The sequence below is a fragment of the Schistocerca serialis genome, chromosome 1, assembly GCF_023864345.2.
Source record: "Schistocerca serialis cubense isolate TAMUIC-IGC-003099 chromosome 1, iqSchSeri2.2, whole genome shotgun sequence".
NCBI lineage: Eukaryota > Metazoa > Arthropoda > Insecta > Orthoptera > Acrididae > Schistocerca > Schistocerca serialis.
This window is the reverse complement of record NC_064638.1, coordinates 1034597740-1034621788: the sequence shown is the minus strand read 5'-3', so window position 1 is coordinate 1034621788 and position 24049 is coordinate 1034597740. Positions and strand designations below refer to the sequence as shown.

Sequence of the window (24049 nt, the reverse complement as noted above, 5' to 3'; positions counted from 1 at the left end):
CTGGTTTGATGCAGCTCTCCATGCTAATCTATCCTGTGCAAGCTTCTTCATCTCCCAGTACCTACTGCAATGAAGTGAAAGAGTCTGTCCCTTACTTGTGGCCAGATGACAAGTGTGTCATCCACATAATGGAAAATTCATGTGAGTATCCAATTGGACATACCTCAAAGGTCAATGGTCTTCTCTTCAAATTTCTGACCAATAAGCTCTAGTAACTGTCATAAAGGCACCCTGGTGAATAACAAAACAACATTGAAACTCACCAGAAAATGTGACCCTTTAACCCTGAAGTGTTGAGGTGTTTTACAAAATCCACAGAATTGCTGATGTGATGAGGACATTTACTCTCATAAGAGGTTAGCATTTCCATCAGGTATTTTGCCAGCAAGTATGTAGGTTTGTTTCACATTATCGTTGTCTTCCAGCGTCCCTTAAAAAAAAAAAAAAGGGGGGGGGCACATTTGTGTCAACTAACTGTAAAGAATCTACTTGACCTTTCATTACCGAGCCCCATTACATGTTTCCCTCTGCTTTCAATATACTTACATGGTGGTGTACATTTTACGTAAATTTTGTGCCGTATTTCATGTGCATAATTAGTCACATTTTATAGTATTTACCACACCACTGGTATTTTTTAACACATAATTTTGCTAAAACTGGAATCTGGAAGTTAAAAATTGAAAACTTGAGCTATAAACATTAGTGAAATGATGTTGCTATGTAACAAAAATAGGTCTGTGACTCCAGTGTTTCATGGAAAGAAAAACAGTTATTCACCATGCAAATTTTGTTATAATTGTCAAAGAAAATTCAACTGAGGAAACTAAAAGCTACCGAACTATGGAACAAAATTGCTTGCCAGTGAAATGTTTAGTATTGCCAAATATGCACACATGAAAGTAAAAGTGAAAGCACTATTCCAGCTTTACAGCTGGTAGTTCCCTCTTCATGGAGGAGAGAGGGGTAGTTTGGGGAAAGTAAAAGGGAAGGGCAGGTGACTCAGAGCCCAGCATGAGTGGGATCCAGCTGCTGTGAGGATGAGGGTAAACGAAGACCTTTGCTTCCATTTGTTCTCACAATAGGTGAGTGACCTGCCTTCCTTTTTAACCTTTCTCAACCCAACCCTTTCTCCTCCCTGAAGAATGAACTAATAGTTCTGAAAGCTAGGACAGTGTTTCTGTTTTTACTTAGATATTTTTTTATTGGCAGTACTAAACTTCTGTCTCTTGAGAGTTCAGTACTGACCAGAAATTCTGTCTCAGTTTATCTAAAATTGTTACTTTATTCCCTGGTTAAACGCTGTGTTCATTCATCCAGAATGAAGATTCTCATCTGACAATACAAAGACTATTCAGAAGATAAGTTCCATTTTCAGTTTCTATGCCAAGTGGGTAACAATAGCAAGTGTGTGTAGCATCTACAACAGCTGTGGGACTCATCAGCAGTTAAGAGACAAAAGTGCTACAAAGGAAATGACATTGACATTTGATAATTGGTTGTGATAGTATTCAACAAAATTGGTACCTCCATAGCATACGATGTTCTTATGGAATAATTTTCTGGAGCAGTGCACATAAAGCAAATAAATTGTTCATTCAGCAGAAGTGAGCAGTAAGAAAATTGTGTGTTGTGGCAACATCCCTCTGTGCTGACTTCACAACCCGTGGCAAGACAAGAAAGCTAGCTGCCTATGAAACCCGGTTGTTAGAGGTGGCAAGATGAATTTCCTCAGGCTGTGGCCCAGCACTGAACTTCATGACCGAAGGTGAGGCTTTGTCACAATGAAGCTGGGTAGAGCCACTATAAATGCTCACTACTCAGGCTCTAGCAGTACCTTGTCTTCAACTACTGCTGACACCCAAGACAGGCTGCTTGCAACTGTCGGTCCCATGTGGGCCAGTCAGCTTCATCTACATCTAGCTGCAACATCTGCTAGCTGTTGGTCTATGGGCTGCTGGCAGACACGACAATATCAGAGCATGAGCCTGTGCCACTGGGAAGTGCCCATTTCCAGGACAACTTTGTACAGTCTCTGGGTGTTTGTGGGAGTCCTGGGTTCAGAGCTTGCACACCAGCAGTCTGTGTGTCCGACTGTTCACCTGAGTGGCCACCTGCCCAGCACATACTTGTGCCGAATGCTTGATGTCAGTCTCACGTATGCAAGGCCATACCAGCCACTATCACTTCATTAAGAAAGTGCTCCTGTCCAGCGTTCTCACGCCACTAGGCCGAGCATGCCATCATGCGCTATGCTGAGCTAGTGGCTGTTGCCTGGGTGTCTTCACACACTACTGAGTCAGTGCCATCAGCCTCTGTATGGCCGTCTTACTGAATAAAGAACTGTATTGCTAACTGAGGTCTTTAATTCCAAGACCACTGGGGAGTTGGTAATACTGACATGCACACATCACGCTGAAACAACCATTGTGGCATTAATGGTATTTGCACTTCTGATGCCATTATACGAGGTGTGGCTAGAAAAAAACCGGACTAGTACTGTTGAAACAATAAAACGAATGCAATAAGGCTGAAAGTCGCGTGGCCTGTCACGTTACTCTCGCTCCGCCTACTGCTCGAGTTTCATCTACCTCCTGCACTCAGTCTGCCCGTGGCGTCTGTTTTAAGTAGTTGACTTTTGTCTGTGCGTCAGAAAATGTTGAGTGTACAGAAAGAACAGCGTGTTAACATCAAATTTTGTTTCAAACTAGGAAAATCTGCAAGTGAAACGTTTGTAATGTTACAACAAGTGTACGGTGATGATTGTTTATCGCGAACACAAGTGTTTGAGTGGTTTAAACGATTTAAAGATGGCCGCAAAGACACCAGTGATGACACTTGCACTGGCAGACCATTGTCAGCAAAAACTGATGCAAACATTGAAAAAATCGGTAAACTTGTTCGACAAGATCGACGTTTAACAATCAGAGCAGTGTCTGAGTTAACAGGAGTTGACAAGGAAAGTGTTAGGCAGATTCTTCATGAAAGTTTCAACATGAACAAAGTGTGTTCAAAAATGGTTCCAAAGTGTCTCACAATTGAACAGAAGGAACGCCGAAGAATGATTTGTTCTGACATCCTGGAAAACATTGAAAGTGATCCCACCTTCTTACAAAATGTTATTACTTGCGATGAATCGTGGTTTTTTACTTACGATCCCGAAACTAAACGCCAATCGATGCATTGGAAAACTCCTGGTTCTCCACGACAAAAAAAAGCTCGAATGTCAAAATCGAAATTCAAGGCAATGATGATTGTTTTTTTGACATCAAAGGGATTGTGCACATTGATTGGGTACCAGAGGGACAAACAGTGAATCAGCATTACTACATTAGCATCCTGGCTACCCTACGTGAGAGAGTACGGAGAAAACGGAACGATTTGTGGAGAAAAAAGTCATGGATCCTTCACCAAGACAATGCCCCAGCTCACAGTGCGTTGTCAGTGAAGACGTTTTTGGCAAAACACAACATTCCCATCTTAGATCATCCACCCTACTCACCTGATTTGGCCCCCTGTGACTTTTTTCTTTTCCCTAAAGTCAAGTCAGCTTTGAAAGGAACTAGATTTGAGACTGTTGAAGCAGTAAAAGAAAAAGCGACGGAAGTAATGTATGGACTTACCGAAAATGATATGCAGCATTGCTATGAACAGTGGAAAATTCGTATGGAGCGGTGTAGAGACTGAGGAGGAGAGTACACTGAAGGAGATAACATGAAATTGTAAATAATTGTAAATAAATGTTTTTTCCAGCATCAGTCCGGTTTTTTTCTAGCCGCACCTCGTATGTGCTAAGTAGGTAACTGCACTTTTGCAGAGTTTTATTTTAGGATCTAGGTATTCTTATATTCGCTTCTCAATACATTCAAATCAAATCAAATCAATATTGTGTTTTAGTGACAATTAAAATCAGTTTCTGCTGAGTTATGATAACAATAACAATACCAGGTAAAAAATTTAAAAATAAATAATTTTCATGTAGACTTTTCCTTCTTGTCTAGGATACATAGAGTAGTTATGCACTCTGCTGCAAAGATACCCAGCAAGCTCCCATCTAACATAAAGCAAGATACTGGAATCTCAATAGATCCGAAAGAAAATGAAAATTTTAAAAAAATCATCATTAGCCACTCTTTCTACAAATTATCTGAATATCTAGAGTCAAAGATTGTAAAGTTATGTTAACTACATGTCAAGTAGCAGTCCTCATTGTAAAGCTGAAGGACTAGTAGTGTGCAGGATGGTTTTATGGTTTTATCAGTCAACACAGGTCTGGACAAGGCAAGCAGAGCTTTACTAATAAAGCAGTTTTATCAAAACAACAACACTAGTACTGCTGCTCTTTGTGAGTATAGATGTATTAAAGGAATATTGAGAGGTTCTCTTTCTGCACTGGGGTTGAAGAACACAATTCAGAAGTTTGAATAAACTGTTGATTTGGGAATTGCTCATGGGAGAGGCTGATGGCCAACTGCGACCACAAATTGTTGAAGAAGTTACTGTTGCCATGGCTGAGAATGCTGGATACAATGTATGACCTTCAAGCAGTGCACTAGTTGTGTCATGACAGTTAAACATTACACTCTCCATTGTTCGAAAACTGCTGTTAATAACTGTGAAATGGCATCTCTAGTGCAGTTCCAGGCTGTCGCCAGAGCAGATAGTTGTCACATTGAGCAATGTTTGTAACCTGGAATGTAAACACGGTATGCAGTTAACAAGTGTAACTCTCTCTTGTACAAATTAAAATGTGTTTCTTTCACTGGTTTATTCATTATTTCTCTTCTGCATGTACTTAAAATGTTTCCACAAAGTTTCATTGTCCTATGATCACTCATTTTTCATGGGCACCCTCTCAAACAGTGAAGTTTAATTTTAACCACCCTATACTATAAACAGCCAAGTAGCAGTGTTCTTTGTAAAGCTGCAAAAATAGTAATGCTATATAAATAGCACTCAGTATTTGTAGATATAATAATTGTTTCCTTTGAAAAGTACTACTGGAATCAAGTAAATATTAAGCTACCAATAATATACAAGGAGTAGCTATGTAACATATGTGAGGGGGCAGCAAGTTTACAAAGGAGCAGCTTTTCTTCCAAATTTAACTGGTGTAAACATGAATATTGATAGTTTATTGTTAATACAGTATGAAGATTAAGTTGCCTTTTATTAATTTATACTTTGTCTAACTGAATATCTCTGAAGGTTCTCCTTCTTGATGGGATGTATGTACTACATTGAGTTAATGAATGCATGCAGTTTATGAACACAAAGTCTATTCCCCATCAAATTTGTGAAGCTTATTGTAAACACACAATGACTATGTTACTGATATGGAAATGGTTGTGAAGTTCAGTAAAGGAAGGAACAATGTGAATGAGGAGGAATAGTTCTGGGTGGCCACCTCTGAGCATTTTCTACAACTTAATTGTAATTCAGAAGCTCCTTTGCGATGTATTTCTATACAATCAAGATCGATGTTGCAGAGCATGCTCCAGCCATCCACAGAAACACTTATTGTGTCACAGTACATAAACCATATGGCTCAATTACTTACTGGTGACATGTCATGTGTTGCAGATGTAGATGATGAGAGGTGTTTGTAACATTTCTGTGTCTTTGTGAGGCTCAGAAAATTCAGCAAAGTTGCAGCTTGGTACACAACTATGGGGAGGGGGCCATTCACTAGATCCAATGGTACCTGGACAATAACAGTATCTGTGCCAAGCTGAAAGGAAAACTGACTGACTGGGGCTAGCCTTAAATATAAACTTGTAACCATAAGGTGTCACCTTTCCTGGGAAAAAATACTGCCAAAATGAAAAGTAGCCTTAAAGATATGTCACCTAAAGTGTCAACTGATTTTTTTGTGTTATTTGTCTAACATAATGATTAATATTTTTTTCAGACAACTCACCTGTATTTCTCATGATTGTGTCAATTGTTACGAAAGCGACATCACCTTTCTGAGAAGCCAAACAATGGAAAGCACCAGTCTCTCCATCAAACATTTTCTTCTCTCTCTCTAAACAAGAAAATATATTACTAAATAGTGTTTTCTGTTTGTTTATTCACATTTCAAATTACTTGCCTACAGCAACTGAGAATATCCACATAAGGTCATGGTTACACCATTATGCTTTCTACATGTTTTTATGGGCAAGCAAGTAATTGGTAATCAAATAATATGAAGTCATACCTGAGGGGCACAATGATTTGAAAGCCACTTCAGAAGTATTTACTCCACTGACACATATGTCAGAAAAGAACATTCCAACTGCTCTAGAGAAAGGACAAGCAGCAGGGAGGTTGCCTTTCCTTAACAGGGTTATTAATGCTGAATTCCATCCTGAAACATGACATTTTTAAATGCTGATGACATACGTACAACATTTTCAAAACTAGAATCACTACCTACAACCATCCCCTACCCCCCCCCCCCCAATACACACACACACAAACCACCAGCTCATTAACATATATGTTGCACTGTTGATTTAATACTCATCTAATTATGAACAGCTGGCCGGGGTGCCCGAGCGGTTCTAGGAGCTACAGTCTGGAACCGTGCGACCGCTACGGTCGCAGGTTCAAATCCTGCTTTGGGCATGGATGTGTGTGATGTCCTTAGGTTAGTTAGGTTTAAGTAGTTATAAGTTCTAGGGGACTGATGACCATAGAAGTTAAGTCCCATATTGCTCAGAGTCATTTTTTGAATTATGAACATTAATACAGTACAACATTTCCAGCTGTCTTATAGTTTCTTATTTGGTTTTGTTTTACTTGTTTTGCCAACAGCAGAGTCATTGGTAATGATTCTTTTTTATATATTACTGAATTACTTAGTTTCTCACCCAGCTGGGTTTTCAATTCTAAGTACCAGACACTACATAACAACATTCCAGAAACAAATATCTAAGCACTTACTACTAATTAGTAGTAATTATGAGGCTATTAAAAGATAGTGAGTTTCGATAAGTTCTATTGTATTAATAAAATGTACTACATAACTACAATCAAGTCACAAATACTGTTCTGATATTCACTTTGTGTGAATCATATTTTGGGGAATCCATGAAAGATCCATGGAGAGCTGCATCAAACCAGTCTCAGGACTGAAGACCACAACAACGACATGGGAGAAGTCTCTGGGATGTAAAGAGATATCACAAATGTACATTTTATTTAAATCTAACTTAACTTTTTGAAATATTATATTTTATATTTCTATTAATTATATTTATAATTGAATGTATTAATTTTAAAAGACCCTGTGAAGATACTCTTCAAAGGAACAGGAATTGTTACACAGAAAGTTCTTTAATTCACTCAAACTCCAAAGCATTTACATTTAATATTTCTGATAGGTTATTGAATACATGTCTATCATTTCTTCGATGTGAGATAGAAACTTCCTGCACTGTTGCATCTCTAATTATTAACAGTTTTAGTGTGCTGTGGTGACTGAGATGTGCTATGGATTGGATCAGCAGCTGAACCATCCTCTGATATTTCAGCTTCATTCAAAATGTTTACTGTCTTGTATTTTTATTAGTTCTCTTATCCACAAAAGCACATTATGCATAAAACATTGCACAGATCAGTTGTTTATATACATACATACAGGTAAAGGCTGAGAACTTAAATTTCTATGTGAACATTTTAAATTGCAAATCATGCCTATTTATACAATATACCTCATACATTTTAATATTCTTCAGTGGAGTAAAAGCAATGGTACTGTTAATACGAATTTGGAAAATCTTTAACGGTTTTTACATTTTTGAGAACTACACTCTCAAAAAGTTATGCACCATCAAGAAGTTATGCAAATTGGTCACAAAGTGATATTCGCATCTATCGAAAATGCAAACTGTAAACTTTAGTGGCTGATAGATGAATGAGTGACGTAGCAGCACAATTTCAATGTGCAAATGGCAAGGACAGTAAAAAAGGGGACACGTTGAAACCAGGACATAAAAAGTCTTTGCCAATTTAATTCCGTGTACTCAGATGGACAGTAACTATGCCTCACAGATGTGTACATGAGTAATATACGCAGACATCAGAATTTAAGAGAGAACATGTAGCTGGGCTCAAAGAAGCCTGTTGGAGTAATCACTGAATTACTCAACAGTTTAATAGGAGCGTCTGCCCCCATTAGCTGAGTGGTCAGCGTAGTGGAATGCCATGCCAAGGGACCCGGGTTCAATTCCTGGCTGGGGCAGGAGATTTTATCTGCTCACGGACTGGGTGTTGTGTTGTCCTCATTATAATTTCATCCCCATCTCCGACACACAAGTCGCCCAACGTGGCATTGAATGCAATAAGTACTTGCCCTCAGCGGACGAACTTCCCTGCATGAGGGACACCCGGCCCACAATGCCGTATGCTCATTTCCATGTGAATAGGAGCAGTGCCACTATTCAGTGATACTGGCAGGAATGGGTGAACCATGACCAGCACAGCATCAAGAAGGAAGCGGTTGATCTAGAGAAATGACAGAACATGAGGCCCAAGTAATTGCCAGAGAGGCACTCAGAGCCCTGGATTCATCATTATCATCAATATGATGTGCACCTGGTGCTTCATTGATCACAAGGACCATTAATAGGCAGCTAACAGAAAGGGGGCTGAGCTCACGGTGCCCCTTGCACTGATTACCATTTACTTCTGTATATGAACATGCCCATTTGCAGTGGTATCTGCCGCATTCAGCCTAGAATCTCAGCGATGAATCCTGCTTTGAAATGAGCCCAAATGACCAGTGAAGATGCACCTGGAGACGCCCCAGGCAGATGTGGGATATCAACCCATGTCTAGAGGTGCCCCAGACAGAGATGGGATACTAACCTGACTGTCACCCGCCACTGCCTGACAGCCAGTAGTGATGGTCTGGAATGCCATTTCATAGCAGGACCCCTTTGGCTGTCATACACAGCACCAGGTAGACAATATTCTATGCACTCTTTTGTTGCCCTTCATGGCAAATCACTCTTGGCCTACATTTCAGCAAGATCATGCCCGCTATCACATGGTGGCAGTTTTTACTGCTTATCTTCATGATTGCCAAAGCCTACCTTGGCCAGCAAGGTCACCTGATTTCTCCCCAATTGGGAACATTTGGAGCATTGTGGGCAGGGCCATCCAGCCATCTTGAGATTTTGATGATCTAACACGCCTGTCAGATATACACTATGTGATCAAAAGTATCCAGACACCTGGCTGAAAATGACTTACAAGTTTGTGATGCCCTCCATAAGTAATGCTGGAATTCAATACGGTTTTGGCCCACCCACAGCCTTGATGACAGCTTCCGCTTTTGTAGGCATACATTCCATCAGGTGCTGGATGGGTTCTTGGGGAATGGCAGCCCATTATTCATGGAGTGCTGCACTAAGGAGAGGTATCGATGTCAGTCAGTGAGGTCTGGCATGAAGTCAGCATTCCAAAACATCCCAAAGGTGTTCTATAGGATTCAAGACAGGTCCCTGTCCAGGTCAGTCCATTACAGGGATGTTATTGTCGTGTACCCACTCCGCCACAGGCTGTGCATTATGAATGGTGCTCGATCGTGTTGAAAGATGCAGTCGCCATCCTCGAATTGCTCTTCAACAGTGGGAAGCAAGAAGGCGCTTAAAACATCTATGTAGGCCTGTGCTGTGATAGTGTCATGCATAACAACAAGGGGTGCAAGCCCCCTCCATGAAAAACATGACCACACCATAACACCGCCACCTCCAAATTTTACTGTTGGCACTACACACGCTGGCAGATGACGTTCACCAGGCATTCGCCATACCCATACCCTGCCATCAGATCGCCACATTGTGAACCGTGATTTGCCACTCCTAACAACATTTTTCCATTGTCCAATTGTCCAATGTTTACACTCCTTTCACCAAACAAGGTGTTGTTTGGCATTTACCAGAGTGATGTGTGGCTTATGAGCAGCCGCTCGACCATGCAATCCAAGTTTTCTCACCTCCACCCTAACTGTCATAGTACTTGCAGTGGATCCTGATGCAGTTAGGAATTCCTGTGTGATGGTCTGGATAGACATCTGGCTATTACACATTACGACCCTCTTCAACTGTCAGCAGTCTCTGTCAGTCAACAGACGAGATCGGCTTGTACACTTTTGTGCTGTACATGTCCCTTCATGTTTCTACTTCACTATCACACCAAAAACAGTGGATGTAGGGATGTTTAGGAGTGTGGAAATCTCAGGTACAGATGCATGACACAAATGACACCCAATCACCTTACCATGTTCGAAGTCCGTGAGTCCCGTGGAGCACCCCATTCTGCTAACTCACGATGTCTAATGACTACTGAGGTTGCTTATATGGAGCACCAGGCAGTAGGTGGCAGCAAAATGCACCCAATAAGAAAAACATATGTTTTTGGGGGTGCCTGGATACTTTTGACCACAGTGTGTAATTTTGCACGATATCCTTCAGGAGGACATCGAACAACTCATTCAATTAAAGTGAAGCTGAATAACTGCTTCCATAAGGGTCAGAAGTAGATCAATGGATTACTGACTTGTTCAGTTTGTGAAGCTTTTTCTCTTGCACAAATCATTCAATTTTTCTAATTATCATTTTTGCTTTTTGAATGTGCTGCAACTGCTTTTGTGTTTTCCCAGAACGTGACCTCATATTTAAGGTGAGAATGAAAGTGGGCATATTGTGCATTCTTTACTGTTTTTGCTCTTCAGCAGGATTTTAGTGACCAAAGATGGTAGCAGATTTTGCTTTCAGATATTCAGTATGTATATTGTGTTACAATCTTATCCCTAAAAATTTTGTTTCTGCACTATTACCAACTGGTTTACCAGTGATAGAGATGAATTTGAAATAAATCAGTAGTTTGCATCTTATCATTGAAGCCTTTGTTACACTGACTCTCAAATACTGCTGTTACCTGGTTTCTCTGGACTTAGACTTTTTTTTGGAACTGTGTTGATCGCGTGTCACGTATGGCAATTTTTTGTATCAGGCTATGATACAAAACTACCTCACTATTGGATTATTCAATGCAACTGCCAGCACACAGTTGAAATGTTCACTACAAAAATTATTATTTGCAGTTGAATACAGTATAGGAATTAAGGGTAGGTCAAACTGATCCTTTCCAAGTTTATACAAAATTTTTATGAAAACACCAAATTTTGTAAATTGAAATATGTCATTGACACAGAGACATAAATGGGAAAAGTGAGGTAATATAACTGAAAATATGAATGGTTTGGAACAAAAAGAAAAAAAAATTGTAGGCAGTGGGTCATTATTGAACCCTTATACTGTTTTAGTGTTTAGAATGGAGGATTTCCACAATTACGTGACAAGTAGCAATGTTGATTGCAAGCAAGTCTCTGTTCCTATGTTGTGATAAATATAAATATGATCATGAAGATATTAGGATATTATTAATGGATAATTGCTCCTACTTGATATAAATGAGGATGTAACAATAGTTTTCCATAGTAGTGTCTTTGATACTCTCTCTTTAAAAAAGTACCGGGAAGCACAAATGCATCCAACGATAGTTAATTATTAATGCTGTTTTTGACAGTTGATTCTCTTTGTTAACATATGCCTGACTCATTCCACATTCCTGAAAGATTTCTTTCATTATAAAGGCCACAAAACATGAGGACTAAATGAATAACTATTGCCATTACTATGTTTAAAGCTTAGTGAATGATCCAGCAATAGGAAACTGAGGATTGAAGAAGTGAAATTTGGCTATTAGCAAAATACCTGGAGGTGGATACAATTACATATGTCCAGTGGAGAGGTGTTAAAAAACTCAATGCCTGTATGATCATACTGCAGAATCTGAATTTGTTCAGGGTGCAGCTGTATGGTAGACTGTGACCTGACTTGGACCTTTTCTTCTTGCAGAAAATGTTAACAGATAGGATATCCAAGCACACTGCAAACAAAACAGTGCAGTCATAAGAGCACAGTTTGCAAAATTTAGTGGTCTGGGTTCACTCCCAATTAAGCTCTGGTAGGAAGTTTGATTATGTCCTACACACTAAAGCACAATGAAAGTTTCATCCCACAATTCTTTGATTCCTAGGACAAGATCTATTTCCTCAATTCATCTGTTCATACAGTAGCAAACATAGCTACTATTTTCTTTTATTACAATACCATGACACTTACCAACACCATCAAATTTTGTGAAACATGCTTTCTTTCCTTTTAACATGGTCATGTTTTTTATTGTGGAATCTCTTCGTACTACTGCAGCCATCCTGTACAAGTCCACAAGACTGTCTGTGTACTCAAAAATTAGTGGTTTTAATCCGTACCTCCTAAAAAGGTAAAAAAAAAAATGCAAATTATTTAGAACATGCATAGTGAAAAGACGTACTTCCTGTCATAATATAATGAATTATTAGTTTTACTTCGCAGCTGTAGTAAGTAGTTCTGGTCCAATAACAACCACTTCAGAAGTTTTCTGATGAACAGCTTTCATGCAATCCTCAGTTGAACTTTTTTCTGTACAATCAATGTCAGGTTCAATTCCATATGCTTTAGCAGCTTGTTTTAGCCAGCTACATTTTGAATATTCTTTGTCTGATTTTGTGCAGATTCGTATAACCCGGAGTGGATCACAATGTGTCATAGTATTAGCACTTTCAAATCCAGGAGCTGTAAGAAAAAATAAACATACAAGTTATATTTTTCCATTAAATTTAACTTTAAAATTTGTCAATTTTACCTTATTACATCAAAAGTTATCTAACACTAAATAAGAAAGTAAAAAATGAAGTTGAACCCTGTGTAGAAAAAAGTAATACAATTGCTTAAACAAACACAAGCAAAGCAGAGGTAATAGAAAACAGAAAATCAAAAGAAGGTAACAGGCACAAGCCATAAGGTTCTGGGACAATAAGTTGCTCTGCTGGAGAGAAAAAAAAAAACAGTTGTGTTACAAACAACATAAAGAGTGTGAAGTGATAACAGACACTGAAGATTTATGTTGCAAAGGAGTAATAATAACTTGCGTGAAAAGAAATGGTAGGTGAAGGAGGGATTGATGCAAAAGAAAGAAAAAGCAGCCATCTCTCTCTCACTTTTTATCGATCAGTACCTTAATATGAACATCTCATTAAGAGGTTTAACATGGGCAATGTGGAAAATATGAGCCAATTCACTACAAAGATTTTTTAGCAACACTGAATGGTTTTGGAGTTTATGGAAGGCTATTCAGCTGTTCATACTTCTCAACAAATTGTAGGAAAATACTATTGCAGCGGTCTCAAGGATATCATTAATGAGTACAAAAGTAAGAAATAAGGGATATGTTGGAAATTAGTAGGTCTTCAAACAGTTTAAATGTCAGAATACTGTTGAATTTTGAAACACCATATTATAATAAACTATACAAACAAAAACTTCACATTGGCATGTTAGCAGATGTATTTTTAGGACTGCTTTGCAAAAAGTGAACCGATAATTCACTACAAAATTATCTGTGATGAAACATGAATTTAATTTGTGTTGAGTACAAACAACAGTCCAGGTTCTTCCTATATTGTAGTTCACTTTACAGTATAAAAAAAAGCATAAATATTTTCTCTGCATGAAAGTTTTTATTTCTGGTGTCATTCATGTAGTGCAAGAGCAACAATCTCATCATCACAAGTTTCCTTCTAAACTAAAAATCTGGCTACTCAAAAATCTGTTATTTTTATTTTTAAAGTTATTGTACACCTCTGAATTTGTCTCAAACCCGAAAGTAATAGGAATAATGAAATAGGCAATACAAAACAAACTGTGGAAAATCCAACATGGAATAGCTACAATGTGAAAAGGATGTATTGCTACTCACCACCTAGATGAGGTACTGTGTGTCAGACAGGCACAATGAAAAAGACAGCTAGATATTTTGTAGCTGTCGGACTAAGTTCTTCGTCAGACAAAGATGAAACAAAAACACACACATCACACAAGCACTACTCCCACACAAATGGCCACTGTTGTCTCTGGCCAACTGAGACTGGGTCAGAGGCAAGTAGTGATCTTTTCTGGGGTGAGTAATGGAGGTACAGAAGCAGGAAAGTATAATGGGATAGACCCAGGGGAAGGTGCTAGTGCTGCCTACGGCAGAGTGCAGGATTGTGGTGGAGACAGGACAGCAGCTGTGAGATACAGCATAGGGAAGCTGTGCTGTGGGGGGCAGGGAGGAGGGGGGCGGAACAAAGGGAGAGAAAAGATGCAAAGAAGGGGAAAGGTCTATGCACAGGTGCACTGGCGTGATAGAAAGCATGAGTATGCCCGCAGTGAGGGCAGAGAAGGGGCTAGGCATGTGGAAGACAGGAGGGACTCGTAAAGTTTCAGGCCTTGGAGGCTTTGGGAAGGGTAAGTTGTAGTGAGAGTTCCCACCTTCCCATACTTCAGACAAGCTGGTGTTGGTGGGAACTATACAGATGGCAAAAGGCTTTGAAGCATTTGAAGTCAAGCACATGCATTGGGTGGCATGCTTAGCAACTCAGTGTCTCTTGGCCACAGTTCAGTGGTGGCCATTCATGCAGACAGACAGCTTATTAATTGTGATGCTGCAGTGTAGTTGAAGTTAAATTGCTTGAACACATAGCTGCTTTTACAGGTTAATGTTTTAGCCTCTCCAATACCTTGTCTGAGATATCCTTCTGGTGACATGACAGCTGGAAGCTGCACAGGAGTCTGCTGTACAACATTCAGCAAATGATGTATGGCCCATATCCAATGTACAACAGGGTCTGCTTGTGCTACTTCAGTTATCATCCTCTGAACACGAGCTGCCACCTGGCTGTCAAAGACATATTTTCAGATATCAGCATATTATTTAAAAAAAACTTTTTAATGTATGATGCAACAGTTTTTTTACCAAAGATTGTACAGAACCCACCATAATAATTTTCAATCACTTGCACACACATATAAAATGTGAGATAATCACTTATGGAAATTTATTCAGAAAAATAAAACTTAAATTAAAATGTAGTCTTTGAAACCCCACAAACTATTTCTGATGCTATTAGTGTAGGGATTTATTAATTTTTTGTAATTATTTGAAACTAAGGACACTATTAATATTAAACTCATACAGGAAATCACATTTTATTTTACTTAATACATGTACTTATTCTACTCATTCCTTTTTATATTTGTGATGCTAGGATGTGTAATGAGCCAAGATAAAAATTATAAAGTGTAACATGAAGGAACTTCATTACATGCATTACAAGGACTGTTGCGAACAAAAGTTCCTGAAAAGCACAATAAAAAATAAGGAAAAACTGAAGAAGAAAAACTTCATTTTTTTAGGTGCCTATGGCAGATTTCTGCTAGAAAAGGGGCCTGTTTTGATCCATATCTGGAATAAAGTGTAATGAGTATCTCATATGGTTCAGTGGCCTATACTCTGTCAAGCCTCTTCAACTGTTTTTCAATTATATGTACATTTATGAAACCTTGTACACATGATTTTGGTCCAATGATTGATTTTAAAAACTCTGCCATCTGGTGAGCAAGATGTAGGAGACACGCGAAATTCCCTCAGACTTCAAGAAGAATATAATAATTCCAATCCCAAAGAAAGCAGGTGTTGACAAATGTGAAAATCACCAAATTATCAGTTTAATAAGTCACAGCTGCAAAATACTAACACGAATTCTTTACAGACGAATGGAAAAACTGGTAGAAGCCGACCTCGGGGAAGATCAGTTTGGATTCCATAGAAATACTGGGAGTGAAAGGCTATTTACAATTCGTACAGAAACCAGATGGCAGTAGTAAGAGTCGAGGACATGAAAGGGAAGCAGTGGTTGGGAAGGGTTTGAGACAGGGTTGTAGCCTCTCCCCGATGTTATTCGATCTGTATATTGACCAAGCAGTACCAGAAACAAAAGCAAAATTCGGAGTAGGTATTAAAATCCATGGAGAAGAAATTAAGACTTTGAGGTTCACCGATGACATTGTAACTCTGTCAGAGACAGCAAAGGACTTGGAAGAGCAGTTGAACGGAATGGACAGTGTCTTGAAAGGAGGATATAAGATGAACATCAACAAAAGCAAAACGAAGATAATGGAATGTAGCCGAATTAAGTCTGGTGATGCTGAAGGAATTAGATTAGGAAATGAGTCACTTAAAGTAGTAAAGGAGTTTTGCTATTTGGGGAGCAAAATAACTGATGGTGGACAAAGTAGAGAGGATATAAAATGTAGACTGGCAATGGCAAGGAAATTGTTTCTGAAGAAGAGAAATTTGTCAACATCGAGTATAGATTTAAGTGTCAGGAAGTCGTTTCTGAAAGTATTTGTATGGAGTGTAGCCATGTATGGAAATGAAACATGGACAATAAATAGTTTGGACAAGAAGAGAATAGAAGCTTTCGAAATGTGGTGCTACAGAAGAATGCTGAAGATTAGATGGATAGATCACATAACTAATGAGGAAGTATTGAATAGAATTGGGGAGAAGAGGCGTTTGTGGCTCAAATTGACAAGAAGAAGGGACCGGTTGGTAGGATATGTTCTGAGGCATCAGGGGATCATAAATTTAGCATTGGAGGGCAGTGTGGAGGGTAAAAATCATAGAGGGAGACCAAGAGATGAATACACTAAGCAGATTCAGAAGGATGTACGTTGCAGTAAGTACTGGGAGATGAAGAAGCTTGCACAGGATAGAGTAGTATGGAGAGCTGCATCAAACCAGTCTCAGGACTGAAGACCACCACCACCACAACAACAACAACAACAACAACAACAACCACCCAATTACCAGTCACGGTGAATGGGCATAGTCAGAAGGTGTATACAAGCAAAACAAAATATCCTGTTACAGAGCATGCTGTACAACATGACAATCATGACCTCAGTGCCTGATTCACCATATGCACCATGTGGTTTCTTCCCCCAGACACAAGTTTCTCAGAACTTTGCACGTGGGAACTAGCACTACAACATGTCCTTGGTTCTTGCCACCCACCTGGCCTTAATTGACATTAATTCTGTTTGTCTCAGCATTTCTTCACATTAACTACTACTTTTTTCACTCCATTTTAGTTTTCTACATCTTTCATTTTCTGACCTGTCTGACAATGCACTTAGCTTTTCACTGTTTTCGTAGTAATCTGTGTCTTGCGCATTACCCTGTCTTCCACCCATCTCGTCGGGGAAGTCTCCCCTGACCTGCCGGGTTCTGGGTGACTTCTCTGAAATGTACCCTTTCCATAAACCTCTCCAGTCCTTTTCCTTCTCCCCTCTTCCTTCCCCTTCAACTCTTCTGCCGGAAGAAGGAGCCGCTGGCTCTGGAAGCTTGTAAAAGTTAAACCCTTTTGTGCGTGTGTTCTCCTGCTGCTGCTTGGTGTGTAGATTTTTTATCTATCCAGTTACAGTATATTGTCAATAATTGATTATTTTCATTGTTATGTTAGCATTTTATATTCAGTCATATTGTCTTGAACCAAGGTGGTACAGACAGGTATAGCATCTGAAACTCTCCTATACATTACAAACCCGCAGCTGCACTACATTAATTACTTCTGGTTGGATAATCTATAATGCAGCTGATGCTTTTAACTGTCTCCAGGCAAGTCATCAGCCCACAGCTTTTATGCGAAATGGCTTGAATGATGCAACAATAAAGATTTATATGTGGCAAATAAGCACCCATTTAATTAGCTAAACCACTGGATTGTTGGGATGGGTTATCTTCATTAATTTAATCTCAAGATGTGCACTTCATGATTTATGCAATGCTTTGTGTGGAATTTGATTCATAATTAGTAAGAAATAGTTACTGTTGAAAGGAAACTGTTAATGTGAAACTTAAGCAGTGCCTGAATGCAATTAACTATAGCTTACCTTCTTGCAACTATAGCTGGCCATGGCTTTGCGATCCACGAACATGGCTTCGGCTTGGTGACAGGAACAAGGGACTCATCAATACACAAAAGGCTGTAATCCTCAGGAGGGGCAACAGCCTCAGACTCTGGTGTTATCTATAAAATAACAAGTTTGAATCAAATATCCAGTCACTCATGGCTCAGTTTAATGTTACAACTTACAATAACAGACAAAACATCCAAAAATTAAACTCTACAGCTAAAGTCGCATTCTTGCAGGAGAATACTACTGTCACACAAGTGTGACTGCCAGAAATACTTCCAAATGAGTACTGTTGAAATACACACTCCCAGTGCTGAAAAACAATTTAGGTTACCCAACGTGACCAAGGCACCAGGCCCTGGCAAATTCCTATAAGATGTTTCACTGATTATTTTGCAAAATTAGCTATTTTCCTGGCCCATACTTGTAGAGAATCACTCATACAATTAACAGTTCCATATAAATGTAAAAAAGTGCAGGACACTTTTTTTTTTTTTTTTTTTAAGTGATGAATTACAGACCAATAACCCTACTATCTATCTTCTAGAGGCTACTATAACACATGTTAAGCTCCAAAAAAATAATGTTTAAGGAGGCAGAGAAGCTTCCCTCATTGAATCAACATGTAATCAGGAAAAACCATTTATATGAAACAAAGCTCTTTTTTACTGAAACAATATCTTCCAAAAAGTAGATGAAGGTCACATACACTGATGTGACAGAAGTCATGGGATAGCAATATGCACCAATTACAGGTGGCAGTAGTATTGTGTACACCAGGTATAAAAGGGTGGTGCAGCGGAGGAGCTATCATTTACGCTCAGGTGACTCATATGAAAAGATTTCCGATATGATTATGACCACATAATGGGAATTTCATGGGACATTCCATTTTGGTAATTATTAGGGAATTCAATATTCCAGGATCCACAGAGTCAAGAGTGTGCCCAGAATAACAGATTTCAGGCATTACCTCTCACCATGAACAACACAGTAACTAACAGCCTTCACTTAATGACTGAGAGCAGCAGCATTTTCATAGAGTTGTCAGTGCTAACAGGCAAGCAACACAGTGTGCAATAACTGCATAAATCAATGTGGGATGTATGACGAATGTATCCATTACAACAGTGCGGTGAAATCTGGTTATGACTGCAGACGACCGACACAAGTGCCTTTGCTAACAGCACGACATTGCCTGCAGTGCCTTTCCTGGGCTCGTGACCATTTCGGTTGGACTGTAGATGATTGGAAAACCATAGCCTGGTCAGATGAGTCCCAGTTTCAGTTGGTAGAGTTAGTGTGTGGCACAGACCCCACAAATCCTTGTACCCAAGTTGTCAATAAGGCACTGTGAAAGCTAGTTGTGGTTCTATAATGATGTGGGCTATGTTTACATCGAATGTACTGAGTCCTCTGGTCCAGCTTAACCGACCAGTGACTGGAAATGGTTAAGTTCGGCTATTTGGAGACTATCTGCAGCCATTCATGGACTTCATATTCCCAAACAACAAGGCTCCATGTGACTGGGACACATTGTCCGCGATTGCTTTGAAGAACATTCTAGACACGTCAAGCGAATGTCCTGAACATTCAGATTGTGCGACATGAATCCCATCGAACATTTATGTGGCACAATCAAGGGATCACTTTTGCAGTTATGGACGGCTAGAGAGGCAGCATCACTCAGTATTTCTGCAGGGGACTTCCAGTAACTTGTTGACCCCATGTCATGTGAGTTGCTACGCTGTGCCAGGCCAAAGGAGGTCCAGCACAAAATTATGAGGTATCCCATGACTTTTGCCACCTCAATGTATTGATTCTCTATTTGGATTTCATGCTGGAGCAACTTTAGAAGTAGTGGGCCACACCCATTGAGAGTACCTGAGAGCAATTTTCCTGTGCAGACTGCATGATATTTGCCCCTAAAACTAACTGTTGGTCACACAACCCCAAGGATGTTGGTTACAGGTGTATGCTGAATGAAGAAATTTGTATTAAGTGTAACATTTACACTTCCTTGGTGTTAAAATGAGGTAAATCTTGCCAAAATGAGTGCATTGGGGCTGTGGGTAAATGCTGGGGCAGTCATTCAAGATAGTGGTACCTATCAATAATCTGAGTTCTTCAGGGACCATGATTAAGCCCCTTGGCAGACATCACAGCATCTGCCCCTAAAGTTGTATGTGGATTACCAGATACCTTATCAGCAGAAACTAGCACTACAGGTAACACTTGAGCACCCCAGTGGCAGATTTTCAAAGATGGGGATAGAAATCTCACCAATATGAGTACGCTAGTACCGTATAAATACTATGTTTTCCATAGAAAATGGGTAAGAATCTGATGTAACCTTTTAATGGCAGTGAGTAGATCTTGTCAATTCAGACCTCTGGTTGTTACTTACAGCACAGATGTGATGGTGCCACGAGCGCAATGTCATCCCCCGTTGGCCATGCTCGATGGATTTTACTGCTAGCTGTTGGCTGAAGGGGCTCTCTTCTTCAGAAAGTTTGACCCTTTCTCAGGGTGATTTTTTGGATTTGTTTTCAAGGCACCACATGGAGCAAGTGGTAAATAAACCCTCAACAGATGTCTCACTGCCCTGTGTTAAAAGACTTTTTAACTATGGGCTCTTTAGTATCTAGGTATTGCCCAGGATGAAACAAGGTCCATTCAAATTGAAATGAAATTCCATCTTCCCAGTTCTGAAACTGTGCTGACTGATAATTAAGGAGTATCTTCACAAATGTGCAAATGTTTCTAGGAATTTTTGACTAATAAGGCCCAGTATGTTCCACAGAATGTTAGATAGTCAATAAAAATGACAATATCATTGGCTATGTTCAAAGGAAGTGTAGGAGGATAACTAAACTTCTCTATGTAAGTAAACACTGTATGTGACAGAGTCTATAAATAGCACCCTGTATAACTGCAAGTAACTGCAGCCTTTTTTCCCCTTCTTGTCGTATCCAGTAAGTCTGTTCAAGCTGGAGGCTAGCTTGTCTTTGCTGCCGCTATTCCTGTATCCTTAAACCCCATCAGTTATGTTTCCTCCTTTTTCTTCCCTATGACAGAAGGACCCCAGGTTCCAAAAGCTACCAATTCATAATTTCTTTATATTTTCATGTTTAGCGAGAACATTTTTCTGTCTGTATTATGTAATTAATTAATTTTTTTTTCCTTTTCTTTTTTTCCGGAATAAAACTGCTCATAAGCTGATAAATAGATATCTACAACAGAATGACTGACACAATTTCAGTGTTACACACAAAGTTTTTGTTGCATTACACTTTTCATTTGGTAGCACCTTGCACAAACACTACACATCAAAATATAATAACTGAAACATGTAAAACCACTTAAGATGCTGTTGATAGTTGTAATGAAATTTGCATGATATGTAAAACAACTTACACCAAAGTGTGTTTCCAAATCATCTAATCGTGCCCAAGCTACATCACCATAACCATCAGTTAAACAGTATAGCGGTCCTGTGCGACCCCAATATTTATCCAAAGTTGAACAGTCTTTGGGGTTGTCACATAAGAGGCAAAGATTGGGATATTTTGATTCTGTAATTAGAGACAATTATGTACCATTAGTGAGCACTCACACAAAATAATTGACAATTAGTTGCAACAGTAATTGTTAAAACACTTACTTAATTCAGAATCCAGTCTGAAGTCTGGTGCCCAAGGACCAGCTTTGCATGCAGCTCCAAAGAATCGTGAAGATGATTTGATGTAATTTTCATTTAGTGTCAGATTTGATTCACATGACTGTGGCACAACACGAGACTCAAAAAACTAGCAGAAGGCAAAAAAAAAAAAAAAAATTAATATTTGTTATGTGAATTCCACAAATTAGGATGTAAGAAAGAGGAAAAAAAGATTTCTGTAAATGGAACATTTTACTCTCGTTTGATCTGCTATCTTGTCATAACATTTAGATTCCATTTTTGTATTGAATAATGCACAAATAAAACCTTAATAAATTCCAAGCAAAATCTAATCATTTATACATGTTCTGTTTTAGTTGCTGCTATTATATTTAGATAGATTAAAAAGATCTAATCACCATGCATCAGTAGGAGAAAACAGATATAAAGGTTAAACAAATCTGCAATCTTTTGGAACCAGTGGCTCCTTCCTCTGGCAGAAGGACTGGCAAGGTTTAGGAAGTGGTGAGAGTTACAGAAAAGTCACCCAGAACCCCAGGTCAGGAGAGACTCTTTTCGTAGTGTGCTCCCCATTTCCAAAACCTTGCCAGGCCTTTTCTTTTGTCCCTCTTCTTTCCCCTTCAGTTCTTCGGCCAGAAGAAGAACCCACTGGCTCCAAAAGCTTACACATTTCCTTAACGTTTATGTGTGTACCTTCTGCTGCCACCTGGTGAGTAGATTTTTTATCCATCCAATTATATTATTTTTTCATAAAATGATTATTTTCATTTATATGTTATTATATTTATCTATTTTATTTCTGATTCATCTCTTTATCCATTCTAGACAATAATAATTGAATGATGTTGCCCAAAAGCATAAATAAGTTTTATATGGAATCATTAAAGGAAACTGGGATAAGACTATACATAGTGGTTCATACATAACAACATAAATTTATATGCCATACATATATGTTTTGTCTATTAGAAATTCATTGTCTGTTCTTTGGTGCTCTTTAAGCAGCAAACATTGCAACACAAAATAATTATTCAGTAAAAGTTTTACATCAGGCAACCGCTAAAACATTGTTGAAATAGAATTTTTTTAAGATTCTGCCTTAAATTTATTTTTGTCTTCTAATTTTGCACTTTAACCTCCCGGTCTGTTGTACACTATAGTATCACTCTGGCTCAAGGGCCTTTGTATGTTACTTCTTTTTGTTTACTGTGAAGGGATTTCTGTGTTGCTCTGGGGGTTGCAATTGTGAAAGCATTTGTCTGAAAATCTTACAGGTTCACTCTGACATATAAAACACATTTGTGTACATACAGTTAATGTATTGTTATTGTTTTAAGCTTTCTGAATATGGGTTTGCAGTGTGTATGTGGGATGCTTGGGGTAACAACTGGCAGTACCTCAAAATATTGTTCCATATGTTGCTAGAAACTGGAATTAGCTGATGTATGCCATCCTCGCACCTTCTGAGTTCCAAATGTTTGACGTAAATCTTGAAGGAAATCAGGCTAAATTGAGTTTCTGGGCAGGTTTTATTCCATCATCATTAAAATTCAAGTTTTAATCAGTATGAAGCCCCAGAAATTCTGTAGGTGTTACCCAATATCGAATCTTACATTTTGACTTATTTTTCCAATCGATGTCTTTATTCTTCTTTTTGTTTTGCCTTTGTCCTGAACCTAAGTGGGGTCAGCATAGTTAACATTGGAGTTGGCATTGTTAATGTTAGTTAGAGGGTGGCCAGATGTCCTTCCTGTCGCCCTCTCCAAGAAACAAATTTGTGCACCCCAACTGTCTGTGTGTAATGTTATCCATGCAGACATGTGTGAATGTTTTTTAAATGTTTGTGAATTGTGTAACTGAGGTGTAATGTGGGTATCAGCCTGGTATTTACCTAATCGAATGTGGGAAACAACCTAGAATCAACATCCAGGCTTGTCAGCACACCAGGCCTCATTGATAATCCACCAGGCAGATTCGATCTAGAATCAGCACTTCTGCCCAACCCCAGAAGTGACATGCTAGCCTATGTGACAACCAGGGTGGGTATTTTCCCTAGTTGAAAGTAATTTGTTTTATTTACATTTAATGTCAACCTTTTTGAGGTAAAAGTTGACATACTTGAGGAGTTGATCAGTAGCACCAATCACACTAATATCATCTGTGAACAGCGTGACTTTGGCTGCACTATCTGAGGTGCATTTATCATTTATATAAATAAAAGATGCTGTGGGACCTAGAATACTGCCTTGTGGTACTCCTATTTCCACTTTTTCCCCCCACAACTGATATTAAACTGATTTTGTGATTGGAGTAAGTTGACATCAGTCTTACAACCTGTGTTTAGTTTTGTAGGTACAATTCAGACCACAATTTGCCTGCTCCTTGAAAACCAAGTGCTTCCAATTTTTCTCGAAAGTTAGCATGATCAGCAGTACCAAATTCTTAGGAGATATCTAAACTAATTTCT

At 39.0% G+C, this 24049-nt stretch overlaps 1 protein-coding gene across 1 annotated transcript in view; it reads right to left on the bottom strand.

The window, feature by feature from the left end:
• Positions 1–24049, bottom strand: part of LOC126414251 (transferrin) — a 202143-nt gene that overhangs the window by 5609 nt on the left and 172485 nt on the right. The window contains exons 5-12 of the mRNA XM_050083330.1: positions 21565–21709; positions 21318–21475; positions 17877–18013; positions 14660–14817; positions 12428–12674; positions 12183–12334; positions 6203–6352; positions 5921–6028 (exon numbers count right to left, since the gene is read on the bottom strand). Of these exons, the coding sequence (XP_049939287.1) occupies positions 5921–6028; positions 6203–6352; positions 12183–12334; positions 12428–12674; positions 14660–14817; positions 17877–18013; positions 21318–21475; positions 21565–21709 (1255 nt within the window). The remainder of the gene's footprint in view (positions 1–5920; positions 6029–6202; positions 6353–12182; positions 12335–12427; positions 12675–14659; positions 14818–17876; positions 18014–21317; positions 21476–21564; positions 21710–24049) is intronic.